This window comes from Phoenix dactylifera, chromosome 17 (assembly GCF_051530095.1).
Source record: "Phoenix dactylifera cultivar Ajwa chromosome 17, Ajwa_hap1_PhDact_Kaust_v1.1, whole genome shotgun sequence".
NCBI classification, from domain to species: domain Eukaryota; kingdom Viridiplantae; phylum Streptophyta; class Magnoliopsida; order Arecales; family Arecaceae; genus Phoenix; species Phoenix dactylifera.
The window spans coordinates 14,948,176-14,963,203 of record NC_143206.1 but is presented as its reverse complement, the minus strand read 5'-3'; the positions used below and the strand labels follow the sequence as shown (position 1 = coordinate 14,963,203).

The window sequence follows — 15,028 nt, the reverse complement described above, 5'->3', positions numbered from 1 at the left end:
AGGCACGCATGCGGGTGTCTCTGCATGTGTGTGTGCGCATGCGCGTGTGTGTGAGAGTGTGAGAGAGAGAAGCTTTGATTTAGATTTACTATATGGGTACAAATAGGGTAATGCAAAATTAATAATTTCATCTTGTTCTTTTAATTTAATCCACAGCTCACATTTTTGACTTTGCAGACTTTCCACCTCTATCCATGCATGAAATAAAAATTACCTACAGTTCCAGTTTCAGTCCATAATTTATGCATAATGTCTCTGATTACATGGAAAAGGAGAAATTATTAACTCTCTCCAAGCCCCAGTTTAGTTGAATTTATACAGGTCTATTTGGTCAGCAGCCAGAATTCTTGAAATGAAGAGCTGTATTTACTTGGACCGACCATCCCTTGGTTAAAAAGCAAGGGGGAGTTGGTCTGAGGCTGTAGAGGAATGTGTTAAACACATCTAGATTCTAATGGACCAATAAAACAATGTAAAGCAGGTATCCTTCTATCAAGCTTTTCAAAGTTGAAAATATTTTGGATTGCAACCTATTGTGATTGCTATAGGTTGCTTTGAAAAACAGATAGAAATTGATGTATGATCCAATACCCCTGGTGTATTGTGTTAGTTCCAAGAATTGCATCCACAAAATTTGGAGAGTGTTAGCCGTTAAGGCAATCTGTCATGACGGCAGAAGATTGCAATCAAAACCAATTTCTTCACCAAAACTAGTCAGTTTGATGTTGGAAAAAGTGCACCCATGAAGTCCAGTGGGATCAAACCATAAAAATTAACAAAAGACATGCTTTAGACTTTTTTCGAGGCTGTCTAATCATTTTAGATGTTTTTTTTTTGGATATTAGAAGGGAAGCCCTATCCATAAGAGACCTGGGCCAGTCTGAGACATAAATACAGGATTTGCACCCAGGAGATCCTGGAAGGCAATTACTCTGGTCGAAATCTTGCGAGATAACACTACTCAAGACTCACACCTCCAACCCCCTGCTCGAAAGTGCGGTGGGAGAGAAGGGGGGAGGTATTATTTATATATTTGTTTCATGTTCAGTTTGCTGTTTTCTTTTATTGTTTGCACATTCATTTTGATCAAAACATAAAATATTTATAGTAAATAATCTAATCAAGTAGCACCTTATTTTAAATATCATTAATTTTATCATATGTAAATTACATGTGCCAGTTTGCAAGAAGACCATACATGCATATCTATATGATTTTGTTACATTTGACTTTATCAATTCAAAGCAACAAGAAGCAACCTTATAAACCACTGCTGTGGTTTTCTAAAAATTTTCCAAGCTTTAGAAGCTTCCAGTGATTGAGAACTAGCCGCTAAATACTACATTAACAATGTCTGGAAATTTTTCCTTGATAGCTGCTTTGATCCCAGTTCCAATGGAATCAGGGCCTACATACCTGACATTGCAATCTCCACCTTCCACAGAAATCACTTCCACACTCCCACCATAGTTTTTTATAGCTGGTCTTAGTATCTCCAAATGGTTATTTACAGCCTGCAATTATACAGTGTTTGCAATCAGCATTGACACAAGGAACTATTAGTAGTAGTATATTAGTTTGAATGCCTACCTCAACTGTAGTTTCATTTTGCAAGTCATCAGAAACTTGTCGTATATCTTTAATTGCTCCCCCAAATTTCTCCTTCAACACCCGCTCAATCCCCATCTTCATGGTTGTTGTTGAGCTAGGACAGCTTCCACAGGCTCCTGCATCACCAAACAAAGGGAAAAAAACTTATTTTAAAAAATGAAGAGAATTTGATTGTTGAAATAAAAGCAGAACCAATATTAATATAGTCTACAAGACAAACGAGTCTACAAGCATCCCATAGAAATTGTCGGCTCAACCAAACTTAAAAGAACTTTTCCACTATCTATATACAAATTACTGATATCATAGGTTGCTTAAAAATGCCAATCTCGTATAGCCAAATACTTTGTGATAACTTGATATGCTTCATAGAATTTTTTTTTTCCCTAAAAGAAATTACTTGCATGAAAAAATCTGGACACACAATAACCATATAACCTAACATGAATGATAAAATACAGATGCATTTTGCATAGAGTAAATCCTCTAAACATGTAAGGTGTAATTTAGTTTCTGCTTTCCCTATATAAGAGCTAACTGGCATATGAATCAAATCATGTGAAGACCTTATCAAATTCCCAAATCAAAAGGCCTATCCAAGAGCAAGAAGTCTGATAAATGCATAACAAGGCCGCTGGACCTACTCTCATTTCATTTCGTAGAAACGTGGCACTAGTTTTGCATAGTTTGATAGTTTCATGATTAACAGTTAAATGCAATTAGAAACAAGATTATTCAAATATCATCTCTAATCTTTAACATTTTTTAAGTGCATTCAAATGCTTTCCTAATAAACTTATGAAAGTATGGAAGTAGAAACTAATAATGGCGATGATTTTTTCCATTAACATCAGAAATAAGATTTTTGTGGAGCTAGGAGGAACATTTAAGGGCATAAGCCCTATAGACTATAGAGTCACCTTTTGAGGAATTTTGTGCTAGATGTTATATGTCAACCTATGAAGTTGCACATACGATCGAAAGAGTAGCTGACTCTCCTCCAGAGTAATAATTGGTATAAGTAATAATTGTTGAGCTTTTCAGTTGAAGTGGTATAAGTAATAATTGGTGTAGCGAACTCTATGTCCAAGAGTGTGAGCGTGTGACAGTCTCTTCCCATCTCTGCATTGGTTTTTCATACATAAAGTTTTAAACTTGGTAATCAATTAATTTGATCAAATCAGAAACTCATACCCATCCAATTGAACCAAAAGATCTTGCAAGATGATGAAAATCCATTTCCCTCAGAATTACAACACCTACCCATACCTAAACCGCCAAAAATAAACGCCCCGGAAGCTCTGACTCTAACTTTATTGGTTGATCTTTCTTAAAAGATCAAACTTTATTGGTGAATCCAAAGAAAATTAGGAGAAATCACTTGTAAAAAAACCCTAATTACCAGAATAACCGATCAAATTAAGAGGCAGAATTCAGATTTAAAGGAGAGGAAAGACGTGAAATCCAAGACCTTGGAGCTCGAGAGAGATGACTCCATCTTCGACGGAGACCACGTCCACGTTCCCTCCATCGGCGATGAGGTAGGGGCGGACGTCCTCCAGGACCAAGTTCACGTTCTCCGCCGACAGCTCGAACACCTTGGCCGAGTAGAGCCCCGGAGACGAAGGCCCAGCGGCGGTGGACGCCACCGGAGGATTGGAGGAGGAGGCAGCGATGGGCCCATCGGAGGAAGAGGCGGAGAGCCGTCTCCGGGAAATAGCCCCGCGGCGCTCTCCACCAAAGTCGTGGGTTCGGAAGAGGGGATGAGGAGGAGGTGGAGAAATGAGACATGGAGGCGATTTGGGGATTTGGGGACGGAAAGGGGAGGCGTTCGCTCCTCCGGGCAAACCGGCGGCGGCCAAAGACTTCATGGTTTTGCTCTTCCCCAGAAATCCAGGAGGGGAAAACTAAAAAAAAAAAAAGACAAGCCATGGCACCGTGTCACGTGTGAAAGCTCGCTCTTTGTCAAGTGCTAGGATTTTTTTTTTTTTGCGCGCGTGCGTGTGTGATTACTTTTCCTTTACTGGTATACTGGTAAAATACCCCAAAAATGAAGAGGAAAATAAAAATACAAAGAATTTAAAATAATTAAATGTTTTTTAGTGTAGTTATTATTTGATATTAATTAAACGATGGAATAATTATAAAATTCTCTGATAATTTATATAATTTATCAATGAATATTTTATAGAATAAGAAAGTATATAAATATATTGTCAAATAAAAGATATACAAAATGAGAAAACATACAATATATCAATAAATAAAAAATATGGATCGAAGAAAAAAGATGAAAAAAAATTACTATCTACTATTATTGTGAGCACTACATGGTAAACCTCAAGAAGCAATTTTAGGATCTCACTCATTCAACCATAATGTTTTATAGTCAGCACATTTTACCAAATGTCGAGGATGGAGTTATGATACTACGATAAGAATGTCTGGCTCTACGTTTGCTTTGATCAGGTGATGGGCTCATATAGATCAAATGATGGCCACCCCATCCCCCTCCTCTTTGACCCTTGCACCACCACCATTGCTCTTTTCTTTAATGCCTTCTTCTTCTTTGCTGCCCTTTTCTTTTCTAGCTCCACAGTATGCTAGAAACCTGCTACACCATCTCTAAGTGCAGGTTTCAGCACAGCTACAACAAAAAAGAGAAAAAGAAAACAAAAAATAAACAAAAAGGGATAAATATTTTCTTCCTCGATATTTTTATAAGCAAAATTCCAACAATGTATCTAAAATCAATTCCCCTTAGCTATTGCGAAGAAATCTATGTGCATATGAAATTAAATAATCCACATCAGACACATAAATCAATAAGAGATCAAACAAAAAAATAATCCACGCTCAATACATAATACAAACGAAAACACTTAACCTATCTTTTGTTTCCTCCATCACCATGGCCCTTCTTGAAAGTATTCCAATTAAAGTCAAGTTCTCCATAGGAACTTATTTGCCAGCTACTATAAAAAATTGCATATTCACATTTAATCACTCATATATTATATATATTAATATTTGCTAACTTTCATTTGCATTCAGCCCAGTGTAATATGACATCGATTTAATTTTGGCTAAGATGCACAATTTGGCTAATTTTGAATTGGATCTTGCTGACATTATTTTTTTATGCTAAACTAAATTCGGAAAATCATTTACCAAATTCTAATTAAAATTATATTTACACATACACATACTATTTGCTGAATTGAGATTAGTTTTCAATTTCCGTTACCTAAGGGGTTGGTGTAAATACATAATTCTCAACATGAAGTCGATAAATGATTTACTAAATTAAGTTTAATAAGCCAAAATTCAACATTTTTGCCGATTTTTACTTTAAAGTTACACATTTGCCTATATATCCTCAGATAATATAAATATTACAACTAAATCGAAATCTGAAATAGGTGATCCAGCTGAATTCAGGTTATACAAAACCTCTCGATTGTACAAATATTACAATTAAAGTAATTTTGCAATGAATATTTATTTGTCGGCTATCTATATATTAACACTTAACTCCTCAAATAATATAAATATTAATTTTTGCAAACCTTTTAAGCTTGAGCCTAACATAACTTTACACTGATTTAATTTTGGTTAAGCCTCAGGTGGATATCATTTTACCTTAAACTAAATCCAGCAATTGCCGACATCCAGTTAAAATTATATATTTATATATAGACCCTCACATAGTGTGAACAGGGCAATTGAACTGATTCAGCAACTTTCGGCAATTCATTTGCCGAATTTCTGCGAAGCGCTGCCCATTTACACATAATCCCTTGAATTTGCAAATGTTGCAGTTTAACTAAAATTGGAGTAGGCATTTTTTTTTGCCGACGGTCTATAACATATTACATATTCACATATAACCCCTCATATAGCATAAATATTACAATCAAATTAAAGTCGGCGACTTACGAACAAATTTACATGTAACCGCTCATCGAATGTGAATATTACACAGTTAAATTATTAGTAATGCTCCACTGAGAGGTCCCGAGATTGAAGTACCGTTAAGATATCGAAACGTGTCATACTAGATTAGCTCTTCTTTACGTCATTTATTGAAGATCCAACGGCCAATAAATTCTGAAATCAAAATGGTTGGAATTTCACATTCATTCCTCCACTTCAAACATTTATTGCCATTTGTACCCAAAAAAATAATATTGCCATGGAAGTCTTGTCCTTCTCTGCCCTCTATGCAGCTACGCTCACCGCCACAAGCCCTAAATGGAGCGCGTTCAGGTGTTCAGGCAAATAAGAAACCACACCGGCGATTAGTTAAACCCACCCTATGGTGAGCAGACCAACTCGCTTTCCGTTAATACTTAATACGCTACCTAATTACACCTCTACCCCCTATCTCTCATAAAATTACGAAATTGCCCTGCATCTAGCTTCGTGCCTGCGGCCATGCCGCTCTTCCCGGCCGGCATTCACTTCGTCTTCCTTCTTTAGCCTTCGCCCTCTACCCCCTCACCCTTGGAAGCCCTAACCCTAACCCTAAATCTGGAAGAGGAGAAGAAACCTTAACCCTAGTGTAGGAGGAGAAGCGGCGGAGATGGCACCGGGGGTCTTCACGACGGGGGACGCGGTGGAGGTGAGCTCGGATGAGGACGGATTCCGGGACGCGTGGTTCGAGGCGAAGGTGGCGCGGTACATGCCCAAGCTCCACCGCTGCACCGTCGTCTACGACGCCATCATGGATGACGCCGACGACTCCCGGTCGCTCCGGGAGACCGTCGACGGCCGCCTTGTCCGCCCCCGACCCCCGTTCCGGCCCCCCGCCGGCGGCCGCTTTGCGCTCCACCAGCCCGTAGACGCCTTCTACAACGACGGGTGGTGGGTTGGGGTGGTGTCGCGGGTGGCGGGGAAGGGGCGGCAGCGGAGGTACTCCGTCGCCTTCCCTTCCACGCGGGAAGAGATGGAGTTCGCGGCGTCGGAGCTTCGGACTCATCTCGAGTGGGTCGATGGGGAGTGGGTCCTACCAGAATGGAAGGTATATTTGGCGGCTTCTTTCCCCTTCTTTTCTTGCAATGGTGTCTCATTGGGGTGATTTTAAGATGGCATTCTCTCATTTTCTTGTGAGTTTTCTTGAAATGTTGAATTATCGTTTTTTTTGGTTTCTTTCCTTCCTATTTTACTCAACATTGGACTTAAAATCCGCTTCTTGATGTGATGTATATGCTAAGTTTTCATCAATTCAAATAAAGGTAAATGCATATATTGGGGTATGCTTGCTTGAAAAATTTTTGCCTCTTGGGTGTCAATTTAGTGTATTGATGCATGTCGGCTTGGCCAAAGTATTAGTTTAGTACCCAAATAGTATATAAAATTTCAGTGTAGGTTATCTTGAAATGTCTAATTTGCATATGTTTCTTTTCCTTTTTATCTTCCAGATTTTACAGGCTTTGTTAATTTTTTCTACAATCATGAAACACCACATTAGATATTTGCTTTTATCATGTTTTAGAATTTATAATGAAGCATCAACTTCCCAACCTATTTTAAAATAGTGACAAGTTTTGCATTTGTGGATCACTTTCTAATTTACAATTGTTGCAGAAGGTTAATTGTTTTTGAGGCAATGTAGAGTTTTAAGATTTATTACTGTAATTTGTAATCTGGGCATCGTTTATCATGATTGTATGTTTGCATTAAAGATACACCTTTTGAATGGTATCAAGAAGGAAACAGAGATACAGATATTCTTTTATTCTTTTAAAAGAGAAATTTCTGGATGTATTTCTTGAGGCATTTTTAGGTTGTTTTTAAGTGCTAATTCAGATGTTCTTGCTTTACAGGGAACACCAGAGAAGGTATATGAGACCGGAACACAAGTAGAAATTGCCCGTGTGAAAGGAAATACCCCTATTGCTTGGCTATCTGCAGTTGTTGTTCAGGCAATCTGGAAGAGCAGTTTCTTGGTGGAGTATAAACACTTTAGGAATCTTGATGACACAGAGTTGCTGAGAGAAATTGTTGATGTGAAACACATCAGGCCTTGCCCTCCCCATGCATCAAAGGCCAAATTCGATTTGCTTGATGAGGTTGAAGCATTCTATGGCAATGGATGGTTGCCAGGGGTGGTGGCTAAGATTCATACAAGTTCAAAATACAGAGTTAAGATTGCTCATTGGGGCGAGGAAAGAGAATTTAGTCATGCAGAGCTGAGGCTTCGTTATGACCTAGTTAATGGACAATGGGTCAAAGCTTCACAGGTAGTAAAGATGCCTTATATCCTGGTCCTGTTTTTTTTCATGTTGTGCTCATTTTCATGTTTATGCCAGTGGTATTTTAACCCAAAATTGTGTTTTCCCACTTTGTTCCTAATATTTCTTAAACTGTCTGGCTTTGGCACATCTGAAATATAATTTGTGGAACACCTAAGGCTTGGAGTTTTTCTGTCATTTTGGTTTCCAATGGGTTCAGAAACTCCGGCAAATGAAGGAAACCCGAACGGAAATACAGAGTAGGGATTTTGTTTTCTTTCACAGCATAATCCTTTCATGTGCATCATATGTGCCTGGCACTACTAAAATATAATGTTAGATTTTGTGTCAATTTCCTACCTCTAGTTCTGCAATACTCTATGTATTATTACCTGATTCAAAATGTATTAAGCTCTGTTACTGTTTACATCAGTTGATAATGCGACTCATGTAGTTATTTTAAACCTTAATTTGTTGCTTAATGCTAAAGAATTTCTCAGCAATTTTAGTAAATTGACAAATTGCATGCCATTTTAGACCGTGTGCCCTTTACTTTGGGAAAGTTAGGCATGTCATGATATTTTTCCCGTGAGAAACCTAAAGATTCTTTCATGAACATCGATACATTAACAGAACTAGTTTGATAGTTGTTGATGATATACTGTTGAACTTTATTAAATTCTTTGTTGCTTTATCTTCATGGTGGCGATGTGTTTCAAGAAAAGCTCACTGTATCTCAAAAGTTATGTGGATCGAGATCAGTTACTAGTAGGCCATGGCCACATGCAATTAATGTTGCTTGCAATTCAAAGTTTCCTCTTTTGCTATTTTGTGTATATCAAATGGAATGGCCAAATGTATGATTTCATTTGGTGCTATTTTATGTATATCAAATGCAATGGCCAAATGTATGATTTCATTATCATTATCATCTGTTTATATATACAGTTAGATGCATATCAAATGGAAAATGCAGTTCAGATTCTGTTTATCATCATGAATTTCCCTATATTTCTTTGTGCAATAGACCACAATGCACATTTGAGGCAAAAAAAAGGGGAAAAGGAAAGAAAAGAAAAGAAAGTTAAAGGCACAGAAGATGTATTTGAATTTATAAGTGCAAGCACATTTGGCACATATGCATTTGGAAACCCTGTACTTTCTTTTATGTCTGGAGATTTTTAGACCTTGATCATGATGCAGGCATTCACTGATTTGTAATATTACTCTATTTTATTTGAATAAAAGGTGGCATATCCTTCTCATGAGAGAAATCTATTTTTTTTTTTAATCTCCTCCTTTGTTTGATTATTTATCTGAGATTTCAGAACAAATCGGACATGGAGATGAGAGAAGGTACCATGGTGGAGGTTAGCAGTGATGATGAAGGCTTTCGTGGAGCTTGGTACACTGCAACAATCGTCAAGTTAATTAGGAAGAAGAAGTTCCTTGTAGAGTACCAAAACCTTAGAACAGATGATGAAACTAAGCCTTTGACAGAAATTGTGGATTTTCAGCATATCAGACCCAGTCCTCCTGAAACTCCAGTGGTAGAACAGTTCAAATTGCTTGAAGAAGTTGATGCCTTCTACAATGATGGATGGTGGGTAGGGGTGATCTCAAAGGTTCTGAAAAGTCAGAGATACATGGTTTACTTCAAGCCATGGAGTGAAGAAATGGAATTTGGGCACAAAGAGTTGAGGCTTCACCATGACTGGATTGGTGGAAGATGGCTACGGTCTTCTGAGGTATGGATGCTTTTGGCTCAGTTGTTGATTGTCATAGATGCCTTGCATCATACAGTCTATTTAAGTTAGAAAATGTAAGAAACCAGTAATAGTTGGCCTTTATATACAAATTAAATATGTGATATCTGGTTTTCCACTTCTTTTCTTTCTGAGCCATCCCAATTATAAATAATTGCTAGGCATAAAGACTCATGGCATCTTTTGTTGATCAATAACCATGCAATATGGATATGGGATATGCAATCCTTCTATCATTCTTTTCTTAAAGAGATGCTGTTTCTGTGGCTTAAGTATGGAGGATCCTGTGTGATCTCTGCCCAGAAGAGTTTGATGGTTGTTGAGGCCCTTAAGCACTGTTTTTGGTACCTTATAGAGCCCTCTATATTCTCATCGATCTGAGTTGAATACATCTCAATTGACAGTGTTAGCCACTCTTGTGTTTATTGTAATTCTTGATTTTACAATGGTAAATGCAAGGCAGCTAACTTATATGTGGCCCGACATTTTAACACCCGCTCATTGCACTTTTTAATAAATTAGGGATCTTTAAAAAAGAATTTGTTGCTTAAACTTTTATGTATTCTGTCCATTTTTTTTTATTTATTACTTTGTTAGTTAACTTTAAAGCTATCACTGAAATCTTTTGGCCTAGAGATCAGTATATGTCATTGGTATTATTATGTAAGTAAAAAGAGCAAAATACGGCTTCAACTATAAAGCATACTGATCTATACATTTTGTTACTGATCATCTGTCAAAATGATAAATTTCTCAATTTGTAACCTTGAATTTGCTATTGCTGCCATTGTTTCTTTTTTCTTTTCTTTGATTATCTAAATTCAACTTATTAGGTAAATAATATTTATTTATGTGGAACAATTCTTGACAGCATGTGTTGTCCAAGAAGCTTCGACCTTCTCCTCAACTATGTGCCCAATGGCCCAAACAAAGTTATATGGATTCCATGCGCTAGTTGTATGTCAAGCAATCACTGATTCAACTATGGTCATTTCAAGGAGTCTCCTTTTTGAATATATGTTTTTGTCATTTATGTTTACCATAATATTGTACAACAATTGTTTATCTGTTTATCCATTCTTATGACAATCATAAAGGGAAGAGACTCGTTTACATTGAGAGTAATTACCCTGGTGCTCAAAAACCAGTCTAGATTTTTGAAATATATAAGGTTTTTTATGTGGCTCAATTTATAAATGGGGATATGGGAAGGTGTTATACGTAGTTTCAACGAAATCTTGGGTGCCCCTCCCCCCCCCCCCAACCCAAAACAAAAAAAAAGAGACAACTTATCCAATCCATTTATAATTGTTTTGGAAAGAATAAACCTGTAGTTGACCAATTTTTTGATATGTACACATACCCAACTCATGAACCCAATTAGGGCTTCAGTTGTCTGTCCTATACGTTATGGGGAGAAGGGGCAATTTAGGGTTGGGCATCCAACTAAAGCGAGAAAGCAGAGATGAAATTGAAGTAGTGAAATAAAGGTAATAAATCCTAAAAAACATTGTTTGTTCTACTTTCCTCTTCAATATCTTTTTGTTATTTCTTATAATCTGAACTGCATGACCTTGCTGAAGACTGCAAGCCTAGATTGGCCCATGATCCACTGCGCTAGTCCATTATTTAAGGGGCCTAGACTGGGTTCTAACTTCTAAGCGCTTGTTCGTCCCATGGTGACCCATAGTGTCCCAGACCCAAACTAAACCTGAACTACTAATAATTGGGTTGGCCTAAAGCAAAGTTTGTATCGGCGCTGGTACCTATACTTCATCAAACCAGTATGGATATACTGAATGTTGGTATGCTAGACCAGTCAGCGTACCTAGTACTGGTTTCCTATTGGTCCTATATTTATAGTGGGCATACCAAGTACTGGTTTGCTACCAGTCTAGTATGGTACCGCTCTGTATGGACTATATATTCAGCACTTGAAATCTTGGCCTCAAGTCTCCCAACTTGATTACATAAACTCCTTACCCAAACCCATTTATTTTTGGGGAGGTTAAGGCGGGTTGGCAGTTTGAGGTTAAAAATTGCCGAACTTGAATACAACAGGTTCTAGTGGATATGGATTATTATTGTGCGCTTTGTCTACTAGTGATAAAGCTCAAGCATGTAGTTTTAATTGCAGAGACTGTCAAATGAACGTCAATGTTAATTGATTATTGCATCCTCACAACTATTGATGAGGAGTCCAGGTTATCTGTATATTCGATGGCACATTTGTTTCCACTTCCTTGAGGATCTATCTCAGTTAGTCTTTGTGATGTTTCTTTGAAGATTCCAAACTTGGGTGCTGCAGATTGCAAGTAAATGCGAGCAACATGTCATGGTTCTAGCTTGGATAGATTGGATGCGGATGCATATGACATAGGCTGATGTGTTCAATCCAAGCATGAGTTGACGTATGAGTCTCAACCATTGGCCCTTGTGATACAAAAATGAAAAAAAACGAAGGCTAAAACATGATGGAGAATAGTAACTCACCCTTTCTGGTGAGTTTTGAAAAGAGATTGTCTTGGGATTTTTTTCCAAAAAAGAATAGATCGGAAGGGGAAATTAATAGAGGAGGAAAGACTCGAAAATAGTAAAATTAGAATAATATTACTCCTAGGAATGACCATGTTCAGGGATTGTGATCCTGATGCTAGATTGAGCTATGTGGTTTGGATCGCATTAAGGATGAGATCATGGTATGGGAAGAATTTTTTGTCCATAGTTTTCTAAATGTTGTCACGTTTCCAGTTACTCCACGGCCTTTATACAATAGTTGTCTTGCTGCTGCTTCTAGGCTGGCACTAGTACCTTTTCTGAAAGCAACTTCTGTGAAACCATTTTTGATTTTTTTTTGTATTTTGATTTTTTAACTTTTCCTCTTTTTAGGGTATTCTTATCCTTAATCATAAGTTGAGGTATGACCTTCGAAATTTTGTGGTCTTGATTATAACTGAATGAATTTAGTGCCTTAAAGAAAGTTAAAGCATTTCTGCCCTGCTGCATGTTATCTTCAGCCATGTTGACACTGCCTTTTTCATGCGTGCTTTTGTGAGCTTTTCACATTTTAATTTGATTTGCCTGCTAACTATGACTTTTATGGTTTCATGTGTTTGTTCATTATTCGAGGGAAAGTTATCTTTTAGTCTCTGAAGGGAACATCGATTATTCTTTCAGTCTACTGACCTTATAAACTTTTAAGTTTAGAAATTTCAAAGCATAAAATTAAATATTTTTTCTCAGGAAGTATCTTAAATGGGGAAAAAACAATTTGGATATTAAATCCCTAGCAACAGAAGGAATTCTGTAGGTATGCATCTACATCCCTCAACTTATACACATAACTTGCAGCACCTATTTCGATATGTAAACAACTTGCAATCAGAATGGGTTATTGTTATAACCGTAAACTGTTGTTTAAATATTATAACTAGAGAAAACATTGTGTAATGTTGCTGTAGATGTTGTAAGATGTATACAACTTGTCATTATTATTATTATTATTATCCTTTTTTTTTGTGGAGAAAAGGGAGTGGGTGACCCTCCTACCTAGGCTGGATTCAAAGGAGGTCATTTGATACTACCCCCAACGACTTGACCAACCTGATTAGCACCCATTATTGTCATTTCTTTTATGAGAAGAACTTATTATGATATACAATTAACTGCTAACATATTCTTGACATACATGTATTGCTTGTTTCATTGGGGATTAAGTAAAGTGTAACTTCGTGATTCAAAAAAAAAAAATCAAGCAAGAGAAGGAATTTAGATTAAATTATTTAGTATCTAAAGGATAGAATAAGTTTAAAAGGTCAAAAGACCTCAAAATTATTTATAGTCCATGTAGGAACCTCTAGATTATTTTCCCAAATTTTTGGTCTAATATAATTAACAAGAAATGCAACATGTGAATCTTGTACTACTTCCGTATTACATTTGAATTTTTTCCATATCTTCAAACTGATGTTTATGAGAATCTTGTAACTTTTGGCAGGCACTGAAGTTGTAAATTTAGAAGGTTATGCCGAAGGACGCCAACATTTTGCAACTCCTGGAGTAACTTTGAGATTATAAGGCAAAAGAAATTGCCCCAGATGAAGTAAAGTTGTATAGGAGTTTATTCTGTGTGAATTACAGGTTTCAAAGAGGTTGGGTGTACAACAGTTGCGGCATGCAGGCTGTGAAGCCACAGCTGATTGGCCACAATCCTAAACACAAGTACAAAATAGATATCCCAGAGATTTTTCTTATGCCATCTAGCGGTCCTTAAGCGGGCTGGGTTTTAATTATCCTCCTCTTGCTTCCCCAAAATGTGTATTCATATAATTTTAAGTTCCTCCACATGATCTTTTTCTCTTCATAGGATTAACTGCTATAGTTTCAGTGGTTGTATGACTCTGCTTGGTAGTTTGTTCATAGGACGCGCTAAAAATGCTCGTCTGTGTACAGAATGGAAATATGCTGAACAGGTGCAATTTGTCTCTACTGAACTTCTATGTTGTTATTTGGTCGTGATATTTATGCTCTTTGCATGTCGTCATTATCTGTTCTAGGGTGACAGAATGCTTCCACTTGGGCTTCGATATCTATTCAGCAAAGCGGGGACCTTAATTTCGTAGACCTTGCTCTACTTCAGAGACATGATATTTGGATGCTAGCATTATGACAAAATGATTTATAAGTAATGCTGGTTCCTTTCTGGAAAAGTTCCAGTGATTTGGGGCTCTGGTTTCATGACAGGCACCACTTCCAATCTCCCTTTGGTTCCAGTAATTTAAGCACCAATTCATGGGAAGCTGATATCAGGTTAAGATGGGATTGTCTGACTTTGATGGATTCCCCATGTAACATGAACAAATCCAGATTCCCCGTGTAACATGTACAAATCCAGGTGTGAGCCGCAGAGTTTGTTCCTTTACAGAGCATACTTCCTGTTTGTAATTATTACCAGCCATGGCCTGTGGCTGCAAAAAAAAGTGAAGACAAATAATAGCACGTGATATTTCTGACGGAGAAGCCAAATTTGGGAAAGAGGATCATATTTGGAACCATCCTCAGACGCCCACAGAACAGGGTAAGATCAGTAGTCTTTTGTTAATATTAATCATTATTTAGTTCTTTTAGTATTTTGTAGTCTTTAAAGCAAATATCTGATGTTTGATACGTCTCCAAAACTAAACCTCGGTAAAGGAACAGAATTAGGCCTAGGCCTTGCATGGAAGACTGACATTAGTGAACCACGTCGATAGGCTCATACACTATATTCCATGCATGATTTCCATCTAACTCATGCCTTGGGAAAAGAAGCCCTGCATTAAGAGCAAGGAAGAGTCCTGCGGGACTGAGAAGGGAAAGGTTGTGGAGAGAGGCTTACCAGGTATTTCCCAAGCATCCATTTAGTCTGAAACAATG

General features: G+C 37.4%; 2 protein-coding genes across 4 annotated transcripts; one reads left to right on the top strand and one right to left on the bottom strand.

Annotated features, from left to right (window-relative positions):
* Positions 1–1,117: 1,117 nt before the first annotated feature.
* NFU1 (NFU domain protein 1) lies at positions 1,118–3,546 on the bottom strand. The gene is made up of 3 exons (XM_008795135.5): positions 3,083–3,546; positions 1,591–1,727; positions 1,118–1,514 (listed from the first exon to the last, which is right to left on the bottom strand). The coding sequence occupies exons 1-3, from the start codon at positions 3,480–3,482 to the stop codon at positions 1,326–1,328; spliced, it is 726 nt and encodes a 241-aa protein (XP_008793357.1). The 5' UTR covers positions 3,483–3,546; the 3' UTR covers positions 1,118–1,325.
* Positions 3,547–5,800: 2,254 nt separating this feature from the next.
* Positions 5,801–14,101, top strand: LOC103709675 (protein AGENET DOMAIN (AGD)-CONTAINING P1). Of its 3 annotated transcripts, XR_005514532.3 has the most exons (5): positions 5,997–6,634; positions 7,440–7,856; positions 9,176–9,595; positions 12,857–12,923; positions 13,611–14,101. XR_005514532.3 is itself a non-coding variant. In XM_008795136.6 (4 exons), exons 1-4 carry the CDS (start codon positions 6,197–6,199, stop codon positions 13,623–13,625), a joined length of 1,290 nt encoding a protein of 429 aa, XP_008793358.1. In that variant the 5' UTR covers positions 5,801–6,196; the 3' UTR covers positions 13,626–14,101. The 3 variants fall into 3 exon arrangements, 2 of the variants coding, with proteins under 2 accessions (XP_008793358.1, XP_038988833.1); XM_008795136.6 differs by lacking the exon at positions 12,857–12,923 and having other exon boundaries at positions 5,801–6,634; XM_039132905.3 differs by lacking the exons at positions 12,857–12,923; positions 13,611–14,101 and adding an exon at positions 10,485–10,792.
* Positions 14,102–15,028: the final 927 nt, after the last annotated feature.

What these genes read in the sequence shown, in the direction of transcription:
- NFU1 (XM_008795135.5), bottom strand. Translation starts at nt 3,482, where the DNA reads ATGAAGTCTTTGGCCGCCGCCGGTTTGCCCGGAGGAGCGAACGCCTCC. An exon ending in CATCTCTCTCGAGCTCCAAG is followed by an intron (nt 1,728 to 3,082) that starts GTCTTGGATTTC and finishes TTGGTGATGCAG; the next exon opens with GAGCCTGTGGAAGCTGTCCT. An exon ending in AAAATGAAACTACAGTTGAG is followed by an intron (nt 1,515 to 1,590) that starts GTAGGCATTCAA and finishes GTATAATTGCAG; the next exon opens with GCTGTAAATAACCATTTGGA.
- LOC103709675 (XM_039132905.3), top strand. Translation starts at nt 6,197, where the DNA reads ATGGCACCGGGGGTCTTCACGACGGGGGACGCGGTGGAGGTGAGCTCG. An exon ending in AATGGGTCAAAGCTTCACAG is followed by an intron (nt 7,857 to 9,175) that starts GTAGTAAAGATG and finishes CTGAGATTTCAG; the next exon opens with AACAAATCGGACATGGAGAT. An exon ending in GATGGCTACGGTCTTCTGAG is followed by an intron (nt 9,596 to 10,484) that starts GTATGGATGCTT and finishes AATTCTTGACAG; the next exon opens with CATGTGTTGTCCAAGAAGCT.